General features: G+C 41.1%; 1 protein-coding gene across 3 annotated transcripts in view; it reads left to right on the top strand.

Annotated features, from left to right (window-relative positions):
- The window catches only part of REPS2 (RALBP1 associated Eps domain containing 2), a 219772-nt gene that overhangs the window by 76089 nt on the left and 125655 nt on the right, over window positions 1-18028 (top strand). For all 3 annotated transcript variants that reach the window (XM_053655827.1, XM_053655826.1, XM_053655825.1), the window contains exon 6: window positions 15388-15526. In XM_053655827.1, the coding sequence (XP_053511802.1) occupies window positions 15388-15526 (139 nt within the window). The remainder of the gene's footprint in view (window positions 1-15387; window positions 15527-18028) is intronic.

Genomic DNA, 18028 nt, shown 5'->3' with positions numbered 1-18028 from the left:
TACTTATTTTCTGTACCTTCTCCCCTCTTCTCCTCCTCCCACTCCCCTGTTGCTAACCCTCCTTGAGATCTTCATTTCTATGTTTCCACTCCTGATCTAGCTGTCCTTTTAGTTTGCTTTCATTTTAGGTGTGGTTGTTAATAACTGTGAGTTTGTTGTCCTTTCACTGTTCATGTTTCTTTAACTTCTTTTTCTTAGATAAGTCCCTTTAACATTTCATATAATAAGGGCTTGGTGATGATGAACTCCTTGAATTTGATCTTATCTGAGAAGCACTTTATCTGCCCTTCCATTCTAAATGAAAGTTTTGCTGGATAGAGCAATCTTGGTTGTAGGTCTTTGGATTTCATGACTTGGAATACCTCTTTCCAGCCCCTTCTTGCCTGGAAGGTCTCTTTCGAGAAATCAGCTGACAGTCTGATGGGAACTCCTTTGTAGGTGACTGTCCCCTTATCTCTTGCTGCTTCTAGCATTCTCTCCTTCATTTGAATCTTGGCTAATGTAATGATGATGTGCCTTAGTGTGTTCCTCCTTGGGTCCACCTTCTTTGGGACTCTCTGAGCTTCCTGGACTTTCTGGAAGTCTATTTCCTTTGCCAGATTGGGGAAGTTCTCCTTTATTATTTGTTCAAATAAGTTTTCCACTTGTTGCTCCTCCTCTTCCCCTTGTGGCACCCCTATAATTCGAATGTTGGAATGTTTAAAGATGTCCTAGAGGTTCCTAAGCCTCTCCTCATTTTTTTGAATTCTTGTTTCTTCATTCTGTTCTGGTTGAATGTTTCTTTCTTCTTTCTGGTCCACTCCATTGATTTGAGTCCCAGTTTCCTTCCCAACACTATTGGTTCCCCGTGCATTGTCCTTCATTTCACTTAGTATAGTCTTCATTTGCTCCTCTAATTTGTCACTAAAATTAACCAATTCTGTGAGCATCCTGATTACCAGTGTTTTGAACTGTGGATGTGATAGGTTGACTATCTTTTTGTCTATTAGTTGTATTTTTTCTGGAGTTTTGATCTGTTCTTTCATTTGGGCCATTTTTTTTTTTGTTTTTGTACCTCCCCCCTCATTCTTGTTCAGTCTGAATTTCTTGCTGTGGCCCTCAGCCTGCTACACACTTAACCATAGGTACTTATGGCCAGAAGTAAATTCCCTCTGTTCCTTGAATCCTTTTGGAATGGTTCTATTGGTTTGGCCAAAAAGTCCATTATGTTTTTTGCAAAATGAAAGGTACATTTAAAAAATACATATTCTTTATTGTATTTTTCCATTACCACTTAATCCTCTTATACTCCCCTCCCCCCAGCAAATACCATCCTTCCGTTCATGTTCATAAATCCTTTTTCTTTTTTGCTCAATCCCTGTATCTCCTAACCTCCCCCATTTTCACCAATAACTTTATTGATTTGTATATTTTGAGTATGTTGGCTATCTCCCACCATTGGCTTCTAGTGGGTAGAGGCCAGAGGTCCTGCTAAACATCTTCCAATGCATAACAGTCCCACAGCAAAGAATTATTCGGGTGAAATGTCAGTAGTACCAAGGAACTTCCCAAACCACTTTTGACACATTCGACCAGTCACAACACCTTCTCCATACACTGCACAAATCTTTTTGCATTTTAGGTGCACTTCTTTACCTTTCTTGAAAGAATAAAGCATAGTATGCCAAAAGTGTTGTGTATCTTCTTCCGTCTTTTGACAAGTTGTTTTTAAATGCATGGTGATATGACAGCTGTCACGATACAATCTAACAAAATTGTTCTGAATGAAATTAAAGACACCTGAGCACTACTAGAACCATCGTATGGAAAAAACAGAGGTTTTGGACATCCCAGTAAATACCAAAGTATGTGCATAAAGGATGGTGAGAAAAGGAATACCTCGAGGCTCTGTTGGAGGGGTGTAAACATAAGTCCAGAAGGAATTGACAGTTGTCACAGGTAAATTATTCATCCTAAGAGATTTAATGGGAGCAGGAAAAGTATTGGGTTGGCCAAAAGTTTGTTATAGTATTATAATATTATATGGCATTGTTATAGCATTAGTTCCCAGAAATGGAATAATTGGGTGAACTGTCTACACATTTTTAATTTTTGAAAACAATTTTATTTATATATTTTTTAGAGAGAGGGAAAGGTAGGGAGAAAGGGAGAGTAACATCAATCAGTTGCCTCTTGCATGTACCCCAACCAGTTACCAAACCTACAACCCAGGCATGTGCCCTGACTGGGAACTGTGAACTGGCAACCTTTTGCCCTGTGGGACAACACACAACCCACTGAGCCACACCAGCTAGGGCTACACATTTTAATATTAGATAGAGATTTTAGAACTGGAGACCGTATCAATTTACACACTTGCCAACAATGTATGAAAATATTTATTTTCCTATACCCATGCAAACACAATATGGTAAAAAAAATCTTACGGATCTTTGCAATCCAATAGGTGAAAAATGATATCTCCGTGTAGTTTTAATTAGCTTTTTTATTGATGAAGTGGGATATTTTAAATTTATGAGTCATTTGTATTTACTTTTTTGTGAATTGCTTCTTCATATCATATACCTTTTTGGGGGGGGGTTATCAGTGTTTCCTTATTGGTTTGTCATTTCTACCAGTCTGAAAGCAGAAGCTGGTATCTCTGTTCCTTTGGACAAGTGAGAGGTTGTAGTATATATGGAAAACTGCTCTTTGCATGGTGAAGGAGAGGTCCTGGGTACCTGAGGCCCTGGAAGCAGGGTAGGGACCCAGCTTCTTTTCAGTTCTGGAGTTTCCCAGGCTGCCTGCAATGGGGATTTCCTGTTTATACCTTCATGACAGTAAAGTTGTATTATTTACTTTATGGGTAGAGATTAGAGCTAGGAAAATCTTTTGTTGTTAGGGATAGTAAATGTCTACACAGTGTGTCTGTGCATTGACCTGTCATCATTGCTTAGACAGCTCAGTTTTCTTGCTCTGAGTGAAACAGGAGGAAGAAAGGGAGAGGGAGGGGGAGGAACAGGGAGGGAGAGAGTATCTGTGTGTTTGCCTTTGTGTGTAACAGGAAGAACTGGTTTGATAAATTTTTTTAGGAATGCATGTTCCTTGTTCTTTATGTGACATCTTGTTTTACCAGATTCATTCCCCATTTGATGTTAAACCCTCCCTGGAGTTTTACCCTCTCCTAGGAGGTAAAAGATAACTGTGTCCTCAGTATGTTCATTGCCAACTCTACCTAGGACTGACAGATATCTGAATGGTCACTATTACCACAAACAAGTTTTATTTTTCATAGCAGCAAGCCCCCTTCCTACTCACCTACTTATAATTATTTTTCAGATTTTCTGTGTCTTATTTTTGAAACATTTAACTTCAATCGATACTGAAATTTACTTTTCTCAGCCTAAGCCTTTTTTTTTTAGCTCTTATTGTATTCCTCAGGTGCTTATCATGTCCCCATCCTTCTTAACAATTAAAGTGATGTTAATTGCTTGTGTCTGTGTGTGGGTGTGGATGTGGTTTTTCTTTTTTTTTTTTTTTTCTGAGATGTACTTCTATGTGAAAGACAAAAATGTTTTGTGCTGCAAGATGAGAATGGCAAAAAAATATTAGATCACTGACTTCCAGCCAAGATGGAGGTATAGGTGGAAATACTGTACCTCCTTGCACAACCAAATTTAAGGACAACAAAGATTTAGAAACAAAAACACAACCAAAACAGACAGAAAACTGAACTGTCCCAAAGTCTGACAACAATGAATCATTCATCCAGACCTGTAACAGGGGCAGAGTTGGCAGCGGCGAGCGGAGAGGGGTCCCAGCAGGAAAAGGTGGTGGTTAGCGGACTGGGTGCAGGGACGAAATGAGCAAACCCAGTAAGGCTCACAGGGTGGCTGGCTGACCTTAGACACATTCGAGTGCAGATATAAACCAGGAGAAAAAATGGTCAGTGAGACAGACCATGCAACCCAGGGCCCCAGGAATGGGAAATAAAGCCTAAAAGCACTGATTGGAAAAACTTTCTGGGGTGGAGGTGCTGGGATAGGCTCCCAGCCTCACAGGAGAGTTTGTTGGAGAGACCCACAGGGTCCTAGAACATACACAAGCCCACCCACCTGGGGAACCAGCACCAGAAAGGCCCAATTTGCTTGTGGGAAGCAGCAGAGGGGACCGAAATCCAAGAGAGAGCAGATCACCATTGCTCCCTCTCTGACTCCACCCCCCGTCACAACCCAGTGATTGGGTTGCCCTGCCCTAGTGAACACCTAAGCCTCCACCCCTCATAAGTAACAGGCATGAACAGACCAAAACATTATGGCTCAAGCAGAAGAACAGCTCAAAGCCCCAGAGCCAACACTTCTAAGAGACAAAGGGATAGCCAATCTATCAGATGCACAGATCAAAACACTGGTGATCAGGATACTCACAGAACTGGTTGATTTTGGTCACAAATTAGAAGAACAAATGAAGGCGAAACTAAGTGAAATGAAGGATAATGCACGGGGAACCAATAGTGTTGGGAAGGAAACTGGGACTCAAATCAATGGAGTGGACCAGAAAGAAGAAAGAAACATTCAACCAGAACAGAATGAAGAAACAAGAATTCAAAAAAATGAGGAGAGGCTTAGGAACCTCTAGGACACCTTTAAATGTTCCAACATCCAAATTATAGGGGTGCCACAAGGGGAAGAGGAAGAGCAACAAGTGGAAAACTTATACGAACAAATGATAAAGGAGAACTTCCCCAATCTGGCAAAGGAAATAGACTTCCAGAAAGTCCAGGAAGCTCATAGAGTCCCAAAGAAGGTGGACCCAAGGAAGAACACACCAAGGCACATCATCATTACATTAGCCAAGATTCAAATGAAGGAGAGAATGCTAGAAGCAGCAAGAGATAAGGGGACAGTCACCTACAAAGGAGTTCCCATCAGACTGTCAGCTGATTTCTCGAAAGAGACCTTATAGGCAAGAAGGGGCTGGAAAGAAGTATTCCAAGTCATGAAATCCAAAGACCTACAACCAACATTGATCTATCCAGCAAAGCTTTCATTTAGAATGGAAGGGCAGATAAAGTGCTTCTCAGATAAGGTCAAGTTAAAGAAGTTCATCATCACCAAGCCCTTATTATATGAAATGTTAAAGGGACTTATTTAAGAAAAAGAAGATAAAAAAGATGAACAGTGAAAGGACAGCAAACTCAGTTATTAAGAACCACACCTAAAACAAAAGCAAACTAAGAGGACAGCTAGATCAGGAGCAGAACCATAGAAATGGAGATCACATGCAGGGTTAGCAACACAGGAGTGGGAGGAGGAGATGGGGGAGAAGGTACAGGGAATAAGTAGCATAGACTGTAGGTAGAAAATAGACAGTGGGAGGGCAAGAATAGTACGGGAAATGTAGAAGCTAAAGAACTTGTGACACATGGACATGAACTAAAAGGGGAGAATGTGGGGGGGGGGGGGTGTGCAGGGTGGAGGGGAATGAAAGGGGGGAATGAGACAGCTGTAATGGCATAGTTAATAAAATATATTTTAAAAAAAGATACTGGATCACTTAAAGGTCACTCCAGAATATAAGAAGAGGATGCCTGGGATAGATATTGAAAGATGTTTTTGGAAAAAAGACATTGCCTCAGTAGATATTAGGAGTGATTTTGTTCCCTAAGCCCTTGCAAAATCCATGCTTAAGTGCAGGGGTCTCCAACCTCTGTGGCCACGGACTGATACCAGTCAGTAGCCTTTTAGGAACCAGGCTGCACCAGGAGGTGAGCACTAGATGGGTGAACGAGGGAGCAAATCTTCATCTGTATTTACCGCCATTCCCTGTCACTGCCATTACCACTTGAGCTCTGCCTCCTGTCAGATCACTGGCATTTGATTCTCATAGGAGCACAAACCCTAGAGTTAATTGCACATGCAAGGACCACTGCTTTAGGGAGTAAAGTGGGAGGAGGGTCAAAATGGTAGGCTGGTCCACATGAGAAGTCTAGCATCCCCGCAATAGGTTGGTTAGACTATTGATGAAAGCAAATAAACACATCTTATTTGTTGGGTCAATGTTGCTTTTCTCTACAAGGTGCGGGCACTGTATTAAAGGCTTATGGTGTCCAGAACTTCCCTGGTAATAGCTATGACTCACATGGATTTGGTAAATTTAGCCTCTCAGATGTAGCTGAAAACACCCGATTGAAGTCTTGATCTCAGACAGTACTTTTTAAAGCTGGAAAGGAGAGTGTTGTTTGTTTCCAGCATATCCCCCAGGACCTTTTGGTCTCAGTTAGTTAATAGTACTAGGCTGTGAATATGGAAGGTTCCTTTACAATAGCACCTCTTCAGCCCTGATATAGATCCATCAGTATTGCCCTTCACCTTTGGTGAGCAGGGGGTGTCATACCCCCAATTGCCTATACCAGCAAGTGTCACTACTGATTCAGTGTTTATTTGGCTCAGAGCTGTACTGGTCCATTAGCATTTGTATGTCATTTCAGGCCTCCCAACAGTCTTGGAAGGTAGACTACTTACAACGTTACATCCTGTACTCATCTATTGGGTTAGCCACCAAGGCAGGGGTACCCTGGGACTACAAATTTGATGCCTACTCTCAGGGAACTTGCAGTCAAGTGGAGGGGAGATGGATGTGAATCAAATGATCCCACCCTTGTATATATAATGGAAAACTGACAATTTCCCTAAAGGCAAGGGAGTACTTTGATAGCATATAACAGAGAAATCTAACCTAGGGCTAGATAGTGAGGGAAGGCTTCCACAAAGAAGTGAGAAATGACTAGGGATTATCCAGACAAAGGAAGGATGGTGCTGGGAGGTGAGGATAAGAGTGTCTCACGTGGTGGTAAGACACATCTAGAGCTTAGACAAAGGGCGTGTGTTAGTCAGGGTTCTTCGTTGTGGACCACAGATTCTACTCTGGCTAGGTTAAGCAAATAGGGATTTAGGTAGAGAAATAGGATGTGGGTAGCCTACCAGTTTTTGGAAGGGTTGACGATTCAGACTATTCTAAGCTTGCAAGGATAATTCCCCAAACCACACAGCAGGACTGGATGGCTTAGGGAGCCTTGCTTCTGCCACAGTCAGAAAGCTACAGAAGTGGGCATTTGCTACCATCGCCACATCATGCATGACTTGGACCAGCAGAATAAATGCTTTGTTCCCTGCCTCTTTCACCATGCGACTCACTTCTAAATTAGTCTTTTGTAGGAGTATTTGTTTAGTAGAACGTGAAGTCCTGTCTGGAATTCTAGCAGCAAAGCTTTTGGAACGGTTGTAGTTTTACCTCTGTCCAGCCTCTGCAGTGCAGGGAGTTATGCTAAAAGAGGTAGAGTGAGTGTTGAGTGAGCAGAAGTACCATGTGTAGATAGCATGGAGAGGAGACAGCCAAAGAACTGAAAGGCCTGTGTGTTAGAGCTTGGAGTGCTAGAGAGATGGGGCCAGAGAGATGTGCAGAGCCCTGTGGGCCATGGCACCACCTTTCAGGTGGGGGATGGATGGCTCAGGAGTTAGGTAACTGGCCCAAGTCTCATGGTGAGTAAGTGACCATCCCAGATTTAACCCAGTGTATCTGCCTCCAGAACCGGCATTTTTTGCACCTCTAATTTGTAGCCTCACCCTCTATAAAGCATTCCTTGAATTCAGCCCACGTTTTTGGCACATCTGTTTTTCATCTGACCCCAGGCTGTTGAATGTTAAGGGGAGGACATAGGGGAGAAGAGACCAGCAGCCTTGACTAAAATGGCAAGGGTTGGGCTGGGGACATTAGTGCATTGGTGCTAAAAGTCTGGTCCTCACCAGTCTTCTCTTACTGCTGATTTCTCATTTTATCCTCTAAGCAGACAACAAAATCCTGACAATTGTAAAGGAAAAAATGCCCTTCTGGAGCAGATCTTGGCTTCTGATGGGAGAATTGGAGACAATGATTACTCATAAGCATTCCTTATGTTAATCAAAACAGCACTAGTGCCACATACTAAAATAACAGTGAAATGATTGAATGCCTGTATGGTATGGCTATCTACAGGATCCTTTTCTGATGTGAAAACATGCCAGATGGGCAAAAATTATATGAGAAATAAGACAGTGCTCTGTATACTTTAATAGTTCACTGTCCAAAATCTACAACTGAGCTAGATAATGAGGAGGGAGGTGTAACTATAGAATATTCATATCTCAAGCTCAGATCCTCAATCTGCAAAATTGCCACAATGGTGTTAGGAATTGCAGTGAGGTTGTTCTGAAAAGGAAATGGCACCATTGTTGCAGGAGGATGGATGGCTGGATGGATGGGAGGGAGAGAACCACAGAGCTTGGTGATTAAAAGTAGTATCGGACCCCCATCCATGTTCTGGTTCTACCATTTACTAAGTGTGTGGTCTTGGTAAACCACTTACCTTCCTTAATGCTCAGTTTCCTGTTCTATAAAATGTGAATAATAGGACCCACTGCACAGAATTGTGAAGATGAAAATAGGTCATATATATTAGTTTCTTACAGTGTCTGGCATGAAGCAAAATAATGAATATGTGTTACCTACGATTCTCCTATGACTGTCATGGTCATTTAAAGATTTTTGTTTATCTTAAGTAGCTACTGTGTGTTGTCTAATAAACTCAGAGAGAACCTCTTCTGAGTTGTTGAAAATAGATCTCTAAGTGAGTCTGGCAATATGTGGTTAAAGATACCATTGTGCATTTGTTTCCATGGAAAAACTGATAAGCTTAAATTGCTCTGTTAGGATTTCATTTAAATGAACTTTTCTACGGATAGAGGTAGAAATGATTTATTGCAACTACTTGTGAATATATACTTATTTTGAAATAAAAAGTTAAAAAAAATTAAAGTTTTCTAACTGCATAGATAAGGGAGAGGGCCCAGCCTTTACTGTCGGGTGACAGTATTTGATAGGTGCATGTAGAGTTCAGCCCTAGTCACATAGGAGATCCCAGGTTACCATTTCTGTATCTGGACCAGAATTGGAAATTTGTCCAATCATTTATTTGTTTACTCATTCAACAAATATTTATTGAGTGTTTCTTATTTGATAGGCACTGAGGATATAGCAGTGATCAGAATGGACAAAATTTTCTGCCTTTATGGATATTATAGTGAGAGTGGGGTGGGAGACAGACTATAAGCAAGGTTTATAGAGTATAATATAGAATGGTTTAATGTGAAAACAAAATAGCTGAGCTCCATTTCCTTTTCTAGCTCCATTTAGCTTCATTTCCCCATTTAGCAGTTTCCCTAAAGTTTTCCTCCAGCCCTCTTTTTTTCTTCACTGTGTACCTCCTCCCCGGAATCTCCTACATACTCTGAAAGATAAATTCCTGTTAATCAAACGTAGGAAGACTATTGCAAAGATGCATCTGTGTGCTGTCTCTGTAGATAGTCTGCATGAACAACCACATTATAATTGGAAAGTTATTTGGGCTTAAAATCATCCAATGTCATTAGGTGGTCAAATTACAAAATGAGGATGGCCTCATGCTTCCATCTTCAATGTAGGGATGGCTGTGGTTGGGACTGCGCAGGTCTGTCTTTATTTTGGGCCTTGTTTGAAGGCTAGGTTAGTTAGGGTGACAGCTGCTATAACAAATATGCCCCGCTTCTTAATGATTTAAGATGATAGATGTATTTTTCAGTCATCTTAACAGTTTTGTCAGGTAGCTTTTTTCCATATTGGTGATTCAGGCTCCAGGACTCCTCCCGTCCCATGGCTGTGCCATCCCCCATTCAAATGGCCAATGGGTAAGAAGAGCACAGAGAAGTGCCATACGGTGCTAGCCCTGCCTGGGAGTGGTGCAAGTCACTCGTGCTCACATTACATTGGCCAGAATTCAGTCACATGGCTGAACCTAAGTGCCAGGGAGCCTAGAAAATGTCATTCCTGGGTGGGTAGCCACTCAATAATAGCTTTTGCTATTCGAGATGGTTTGTTTACTAAGGCACCTAAAAGATATTGTTGAAAGATCATCACACCCTTGGGTGAAATGGCTGGACTCACAGGCAGCAATTATAAGATGCTTCCAGGGTGGGATTATATTCTAAACAGAAATGTTCTATGGTTGAAACAATATACAGACCCTTCTGAAGTTCCCCTTGACAATGCTTCCTTGCAATTCATGTTATTCAGCTATGCCTGATTTTTAAGATACTTCAGGGGTAAGTGTCACCTTTTAGGATTTTATTAATACTATTATTTTTAATGAGTCTTTTGAAGTCTCTTTCATTATAAACAGCCTGTTTTCCCCAGAGATAATAACTTGCAGCGCCAAATATTTGCATTTCACTTGAAACAAAACCAAGGGTTTGAATGTTTTAAATATAAGCAAATCTAATTCTCCTGTGTCTAGAGAAATTGTATAATGAACCATATGTATGTGACTTAAGCAGACAGATGTGGATGATTTCTCTCTCTCCTTTTATTTTTTCTTAAAAATGCTGGCAGAACTCAAAATTGGCACCAAGCAGCAAATATCTCCACCCAGCCAACCAAACCACTGGAGCTGGAGTTGAAATGGGGGAGGTCTCTTAGGGCACATGCAGAAGTGGAGCTTTTTCTGGTTCTGGTTTCTACTTGGAAGCCAAAGGCTTCACAGCCCACCCACCCCTGTTTCTCAGTGCCTTCCTTCAATCTTTGCAATTAGACATTCTGATTTAGGTGACTGACTTTATCTGAAAAGTTGGGTTAATTGTTGTGGTTCACTTTTGGATTCCTTTGGAGGAGATGGTTCCATGTCTCTGGGTCCTGCAAGGAGATGCCCCCTAGCTGCTGATAGACAGGTTCTGAGCTGCCACCTGACTACTATAATAGGTCTTTCTCTGGTGGTGGCCTTACGACCCTTTTGTCTTACTTCTGTCATAACCCTCCTTACCCTGGGATCACTTTGACCTTGAGCCGCAGTTACTGATATGGCCTTAAATGATCTTACCTTTAGTCTTTCCCCCCTCCATTCTCCTCACTGAAATGTTTTTTTTTTCCTGTAACTCAAATCTGATGATTTCAGCATCTTGTTTAATACTTAGCTGTGGCTCCCTGTTTTCTAGATACAGTCTAAACCTGTTAACCTGGTACACCTGGGCCTTTGTGATCTGGGACCTGCTTTCTGTTTGGACCATCTCGAGGCAATTACACTAACATCTTCTCTGTACTGGCAGCCGAGCTTATTTATATGTAGCCCAAGTGAACTACTTTCAGGAGATGTCTATTTCCTCTTATTTTGGGGGTGTTTTTGCAAATGCTGTTCCTTTTGCTTGCCTTGCCATGCATAGTCTTTAGCATTGCTTCTCAAACTCAAGTGTGCTTTGAATCACCTGAAGGGCTTGTTAAACCACAGCTTCCTGGGTTCTACTCCCACACTTTATGATTCACTAGGTGTGGGGTAGGACCTGGGATTCAGTATTTCTAACAAGTACCCAGGTGATGCTGATGTGGGTGGTCTGAGGGCCACACTTTGAGTAGCGAAGCTCTAGCGTACCCTGTGTTACCATAGCATGTGCTTCACCGTTTTGAGATTGCCTATACTTCTCCCTAAGTGGACTTTAGGCTTCTTGGGAAAAAGAATGTGTTTGTTCATCAGTGTATTCCTAGTGATTAGTGTCTGGGATATTGTTGGTGTTCAGTAAGTATCTGTGAATGAATGAATGAATGAGCGGGTCACTTTATGCAGCAGAGTTCAGATCATTTTGCTTTTTCTAAATGGATCAGCTTTCTTTTGGAATATTTCAGTCTAAGGGTATGTGGAATGTGATCTACCCTTTCCATATGCCCTTACCTGTCCCTGAAATACTCACTTAATGGATACAGAACTTGAGAACTCCCCATAGCCATTAGACCATTGGTAAACTACAGGAAGGCAGTTAGGGACTTCTTTTGATAGATCCCAAACTTGAGATTATGAACTGGACTCACAAATTTTCTTCCATTAAGCACAATGTGGAGTAGCCTTTCTGCATCTCTTTCAATATAAGAAATACCCCTGAACTTACCAGAGCCTGTCAAAGAGTGGACCTCATATTAATTTTTAGCATCTGCAATGTGCCTTCCAGGGACTTTGTCTGGAGTAAAGGAATGTATGATACAGTTCTAGCCTTCCAGGTTGAAACTTGAGTGATGAAAACCAAGAACAATAAATGTTCAAAATGGTGATATTATAAGTATAATAAGGATTCATAACTTTATGATGCTTAAGTCACTTGGTTTATTAAGTCAGTTAAAACATTCTGTGAGAAGCAGGGAGAAAGAGAAGGGGATAGGTTAACATGTTTAGTGAAACCCACTAGAAGGGCTGCACAATATACATGTTACACAATGTCCACATGCCCTCTTTCGTTGTTGTAAGACCTTTTTAGTTGTAGGGAATAGGAGCTATTCTTGCCAGCTTAAGTTTTCTCAAAAAGGAGGAGGAATTAGGATTCAGATTGGAATCCAAGAAATGAGAGACAAGGAGTGGTTCCGAGGAGCAGGAGTTCTTGGTTGTTCACGCTTGGTCTGCCATGAACAAGCCTTTGCCCTAGTTGTCTTTGCTGTCCACTTACTTGCCTGCCAACAACCATCCCCGGCCCCTACTCTTTCTAGTACTTCTCTACTTCACAGATTCTGCTTATGCTTGGCTCTGGCTCCCTCATGGCTTTAAGTCCAATGTGACCCTTATTTTACATCATGGCCCATACATCTACAGAAGGTGCAGTGTTCAGGGTCTGCTCTCCCTGCTTCTTGGTCTTCATATTTTTTATCCACATCCCAAAGAACGAGTACCTAGCCCATGCTGTTCTTACTAGAGGAGAGCTTTCTATGCCAGAGCATCCCACAGGTGAGCAGCTGTGTGCCCCTGGCACTCAGACTCAGGTGAGACCGAGAGATGAAGTGGTCATGCAGTACACATGTGGCTGCCAGGCCCACCATTACAGCAGAGCTGGGGGATTGCAGTGCCCTTTGCAGTGGCTGTGGGCCTGGCAAGTATGTCAGAGAACCTTTGAGACAGAGGGACTTGATAGGTGGGATCTGAGCAGGCTGAATCAGAGGAAGGGTATCCTAGGACATAGACACGAATCTGAAACATGAAGAGTGAGCAATCAGAAGCCTGCTGAGAGTGAGCTAGGAGGAGGCTACATTATATGGGCCCTAAAGGCCAGGTGGAGAAGGTGGATTTTGAAAAATGAGGCAATAGGTCATCCTGTAAGTTTTTAAACAGAGGAATTCCTGTGGGAGAGGAAGTAGAGCGAGCAGTGGTCCTGGAATTGGAGAAAGAACAAACATGGGCTGACACTAACAACAACAACTGAATATGGGCAGCTTCAGTTCCTGGAGGGAAGGAATATATTCCAGGGCAGTAGTAGCTTCCATGTAAGAACCAGGGAACACAGCAGCCATATGCACCATAGAGATATTGGCACCTTCATTCTCAAGACAGCAGTGAGACTGAACTTTCCACTTATGTCCCACTGGCTTTGTGAACCACCTCTGCCTGCTTAAGTGTTTACTCGTAGGTGGCTGTTCTTTTCTCTCCTGCCTCCCTCCATGCCTAAATTTTTCTGTGTGTGTGTGTGGTGTTTTTTTCGTTGTTGTTTTTTTTTTACTGCAGCTGTTTCTATCAGTGCTGACCTGGAGAGCAGTGCTCCTGTAGCTCTAGATATTACCATCTGGCCAGGAACCCAGTCCAGCACACACTGACAGCCTCAACCCTGGGTTCTGTCTCTGGAACCTGCTCAGACATCTGGGCTCATTCAGAAATTGCTGCCTGGACCATTTCATTTTGGCTCTGCAATTTGGTGGGAGTGTTTTGGAAAGTTGTGTGGTCCATTGGGTGCTCAGACTGACTTTTGATCTTCCTTGCTTTATTTCTTTATATTGTTTGTTTCTTACCGTAATGAATAGGGGTTTTCTGAAAATAACTCAGATGGTAGCAACCCAGTTACAAAGAATACAAAACAACCTGATACGCCAAGAGCCTAGCTTTGAACAACAGATAAATAAGAGGGCAGTTATTTGCCGATTGCAGGGTTCACCTAAGGATATGGATTAGTCTCTCAAATTCTCTAAGCCTCAGTTTCCTTATCTGGGAAAAGGATGTGGTACCTCCTGTTTCTACCTGTCCAGTTTTTTGAGATGCTGGATGACATAGGGATCTGCGAAATGCTTTGTAAATTTTAAAGCACTCTGAATTTAACATAACTCAATGTGGATAGTGGCTTCCAGGACATTTAAAAAATGGTTTGATTTACATTGAGTAGAAACTCACCTAGTATGAAAACTTCAGAGATAACGTCTCAAGATTATAGCACAGCTCAAAGTTTTATAGTCTCATTTCTTCTCTGAATGTCATCAGAAAGAGCCAGGTGTTTCTGGGAACAATAACTTCCTGGAATGTGGTGTGTATTTTGAGGGGAACAGGGCAGAGATGGTTTGCTTTCTTTTCTAGGGATAGTGGAGAGAATGCCCTCCTAATGATTAATTCCTTGATAGTGCGCTCATAAGTGGCAACCTGATAGTTTATTAGCAGTAATGGCTTTTCCTTTTGTTTTCTACTCTACTTTTGTCCTAATGGCTTACCCTCCTTGTGTTGACCTCTTGGTTCTGTGAAGGTGTCTCTTTGCAGTAGCTCCTTAGCCTTAGAGTAGATGGGAAGGATGGAGTATATCCCCGGGCCCCTCCTTCTAGAATCACCATTTTTGCTTCTTTTCCCACAGTGCAGCCAAGCTTTGTTTTCTCCTGCACCATTTCTCTGGTTTTCCCCATCCTTAAAGCCTCAACTTTGGCTTGCACGCCCCCTAGTGGCATGTCTGATGCACCCCTGTTACCCCATTTGTTGTCATATCATTGTTCTTCCTGATGGTATAACATTAGCTCCAATACTAAATATTAACCGCAGCTCACGAATGCGGGCTGAGGGGTTGGGTGATCCTGACTTGCTTCTTGAGTGGGACTTGGGAGGTGGGATTTGAATAAAAGCTTTTAATACCCAAATTTATACAATGGAAATGTCTCAGGAAAAAAATGATGCAGTTATATCTTATCTAGACTATTGTATGGTTTAAAAAGAATGGATTATTTTGCTATCTACTCAGCTATCCAAAAGGATCAAAATGTGAATATTTGAAGATAAGAACAATCATTTTTCTACCATTCCTTCATTACATTGGAAACATTTTCATCACTCACTGAGTGTTTAGTCTTTCATGCTCAGTCAGTCCCGTTAACAACTTTGGAAAATACAAAAAACTACAAAGCATGAGGGTCGGCTCTTCAGAAGTTTACCTTCCAGTTATAAGGCATTTAAATTATTCCCTTGGGAAAAAATAAGTATAATGCATGGTACTTTTATGGGTGTTTAATATTTGTACTTCATCTCACTAAAGAGAGATTCTCTAAGCATTTGCTTATTTATTTTTGAAGTCTTTTTCAGTGGAGAGAGAACCACAAGATAACAGCAGTAATTACCCAGATGAACCGTGGAGGATAACAGAAGAGCAGCGAGAGTACTATGTCAATCAGTTCCGATCCCTTCAGCCAGACCCGGGTTCCTTCATTTCAGGTACTAAAGGCTGATGGGTGAGAATGTGCATCCCAGATCATTGTCTCAAATAAATAACAGTACACGTCTTGAGAAGTGGTTCGTACAAAATGTGTATGACAACCTTCTGTGACTTCGATTTGTTTCCCTGTAAGATCAACTACAAACCATGCATAAAAAGGCTTGGGAATGACATTTGGGAAATTATGTTTTAGTTTTAAAGGGGTTACATAGGAATTTGGGGGAACCTAGACTAGACCCTGTGATTTATTAGCTGGGGCAGTTCTTAACAGGATAGGGTGTGACACCAAGGCAACATCTTTAATTGGTTACTAATTATATTAGAGTTAGAGAAAGATGTGGTGTAGCCTTGTAGACCTAGCATCACAGTCTCCTTATGTTATATTAATATATGCCTTAGAAGTTCAAATTCATACTCGTTTTCTTTGGCTCAGCACTTTCTCCTCTGGTTTTTCGGAGAGAAATTAAGATATGGGAGGAAAATTTGGCCAGCATTTTTATGTCCACATGTCAGTTCTTCTGGGTTGTCTTCAGAAATATGTATTCTTGTTGAAGTCTTATATAAAATTCAAGCTGAGAGGAATTGATTTAATTCCTGCGTGCCTACATTTTATTGAGCTGAAGACTAACTAAACAAACAGTGAAATCATAGATTCGGGAAGAAAAATTCATAAAACTTTTTTTTACTTCATTCTGAAGAATAACAATATGTCCTTAATAATTGTAACCTGATATTGAAGTGAGGACTAAGATTAATTTTCTTTTGTGAAGTAGGTGTATAATTGAAATATACTTGTATAAGTGCAGCTGTCATTTTTTGATTGGTGGTAATGGCTTCATTGAAGCTAGAATATTGTAGATACAACAAATTAATAATGCTAACAACATGATTTTAAAGAAATAAGCAGGAACACAGATCACAAGTACTGACTGCTTGCTAATCTTACCCACTGCTTCAGTGAGTTTCTTCACAATGTATACAAATGATTAGACAAATACAAATAGGTGGCCGTTAGGAATATTTTTACTTTCTTTTAACTTTTTTATTTTGTAGAATTTCAGATATAGATATGGCTAGAGGTGCTAGTATAACAAACCCCTATCACATAGCCCCAATGATTTTGTTTTATCTATATCCTCTCTCACCCCAGATGATTTTGAGGCAGTTACCAGATTGTTTCATTTGAAAATATGGGGTAGGAAAAAGTAAGTTTACAGTTGTGAGCATATAAAACACAGAGTTTATTCTTTTTAAATTTTTTTTAATTTTTAATTTTAATAATTTTATTTAGTTATTTTTCAAGTATAGTTTTTTTGTCTATTTCTCCCATCTCAGCCCCCCCCTCGTGCTCCCGTCTCCCTCCCATTTCCAACCCCCTTAGTTCTCGTCCCTGTGTCCTTCATATTTGTTCCTCCAAATCCCTCCCCTTTTTTCCCCCCTTAAATTCCCTTCCTTCTTCCCTCTGGTCACTGTCCCTTTGTCCTCTATTTCAGTGTCTTTGTTTTTATTCTGCTTGCTTGTTTGTTTTGTTGTTTAGCTTCCTGTTAAAGGTGAGATCATATGGTATTCGTCTTTCAATCCCTGGCCTATTTCACTCAGCATAATGCTTTCCAGTTCCATCCATGTTGTTGCAAAGGGTAGTAGCTCCTTCTTTCTCTCTGCTGCATAGAATTCCATTGTGTATATGTACCACAATTTTTTGATCCACTCATTTACTGACGGGCACCTAGGTCGCTTCCAACTCTTGGCTATTGTAAATTGTGCTGCTATGAACATTGTGGTGCATAGGTTCTTTGAAATTGATGTTTTAGGATTCTTAGGATATAATCCTAGCAGTGGAATTGCTGGGTCAAAAGGCAGGTCGATGTTTAGTTTTCTGAGAAAATTCCATACTGTTTTCCATAATGGTTGTACCAGTCTGCAATCCCACCAACAGTGAACTAAGGTCCCCTTTTCCCCACACCCTCTCCAACATTTGTTGTTTGTTGCTTTGTTTTTGATAGCCATCCTGACCAGTGTAAAGTGGTATCTCATTGTGGTTTTAATTTGCATCTCTCTGATAGCTAATGATATTGAGCATCTCCTCATGTGTCTCTGGATATTCTGTATGTTTTCCTTGGAGAAGTGTCTGTCCAAGTCCTTTTCCCATTTAAAAACACAGAGTTTATTCTTGTATTCTTTATTATTATTATTATTGTTAAAGATTTTATTTATTTATTTTTAGAGATGGGAAGGGAGGGAGAAAGAGGGAGAGAAACATCCATGTGTGGTTGCCTCTCATGTGGCCCCCACTGGGGATCGGACCCACAGCCCAGGCATGTGCCCTGACTGGGAATCAAACCATTGACCCTTTGGTTTACAGCCCGTGTTCAATCCACTGAGCCACACCAGTCAGGGCCATTATTGTATTATTTTTTTAGGCTGTGTCTCTAAAGAAAAAGCCTTTTTAAAAAGCATAACCATAATTCATTGGCACATGTTAAAAAATGAATTCCTTAGTA

The sequence above is a fragment of the Artibeus jamaicensis genome, unplaced genomic scaffold (genome assembly GCF_021234435.1).
Source record: "Artibeus jamaicensis isolate MK-2021 breed Jamaican fruit bat unplaced genomic scaffold, CSHL_Jam_final scaffold_1283, whole genome shotgun sequence".
Taxonomy (NCBI): domain Eukaryota; kingdom Metazoa; phylum Chordata; class Mammalia; order Chiroptera; family Phyllostomidae; genus Artibeus; species Artibeus jamaicensis.
This window is presented reverse-complemented; position numbering and strand designations above follow the sequence as displayed.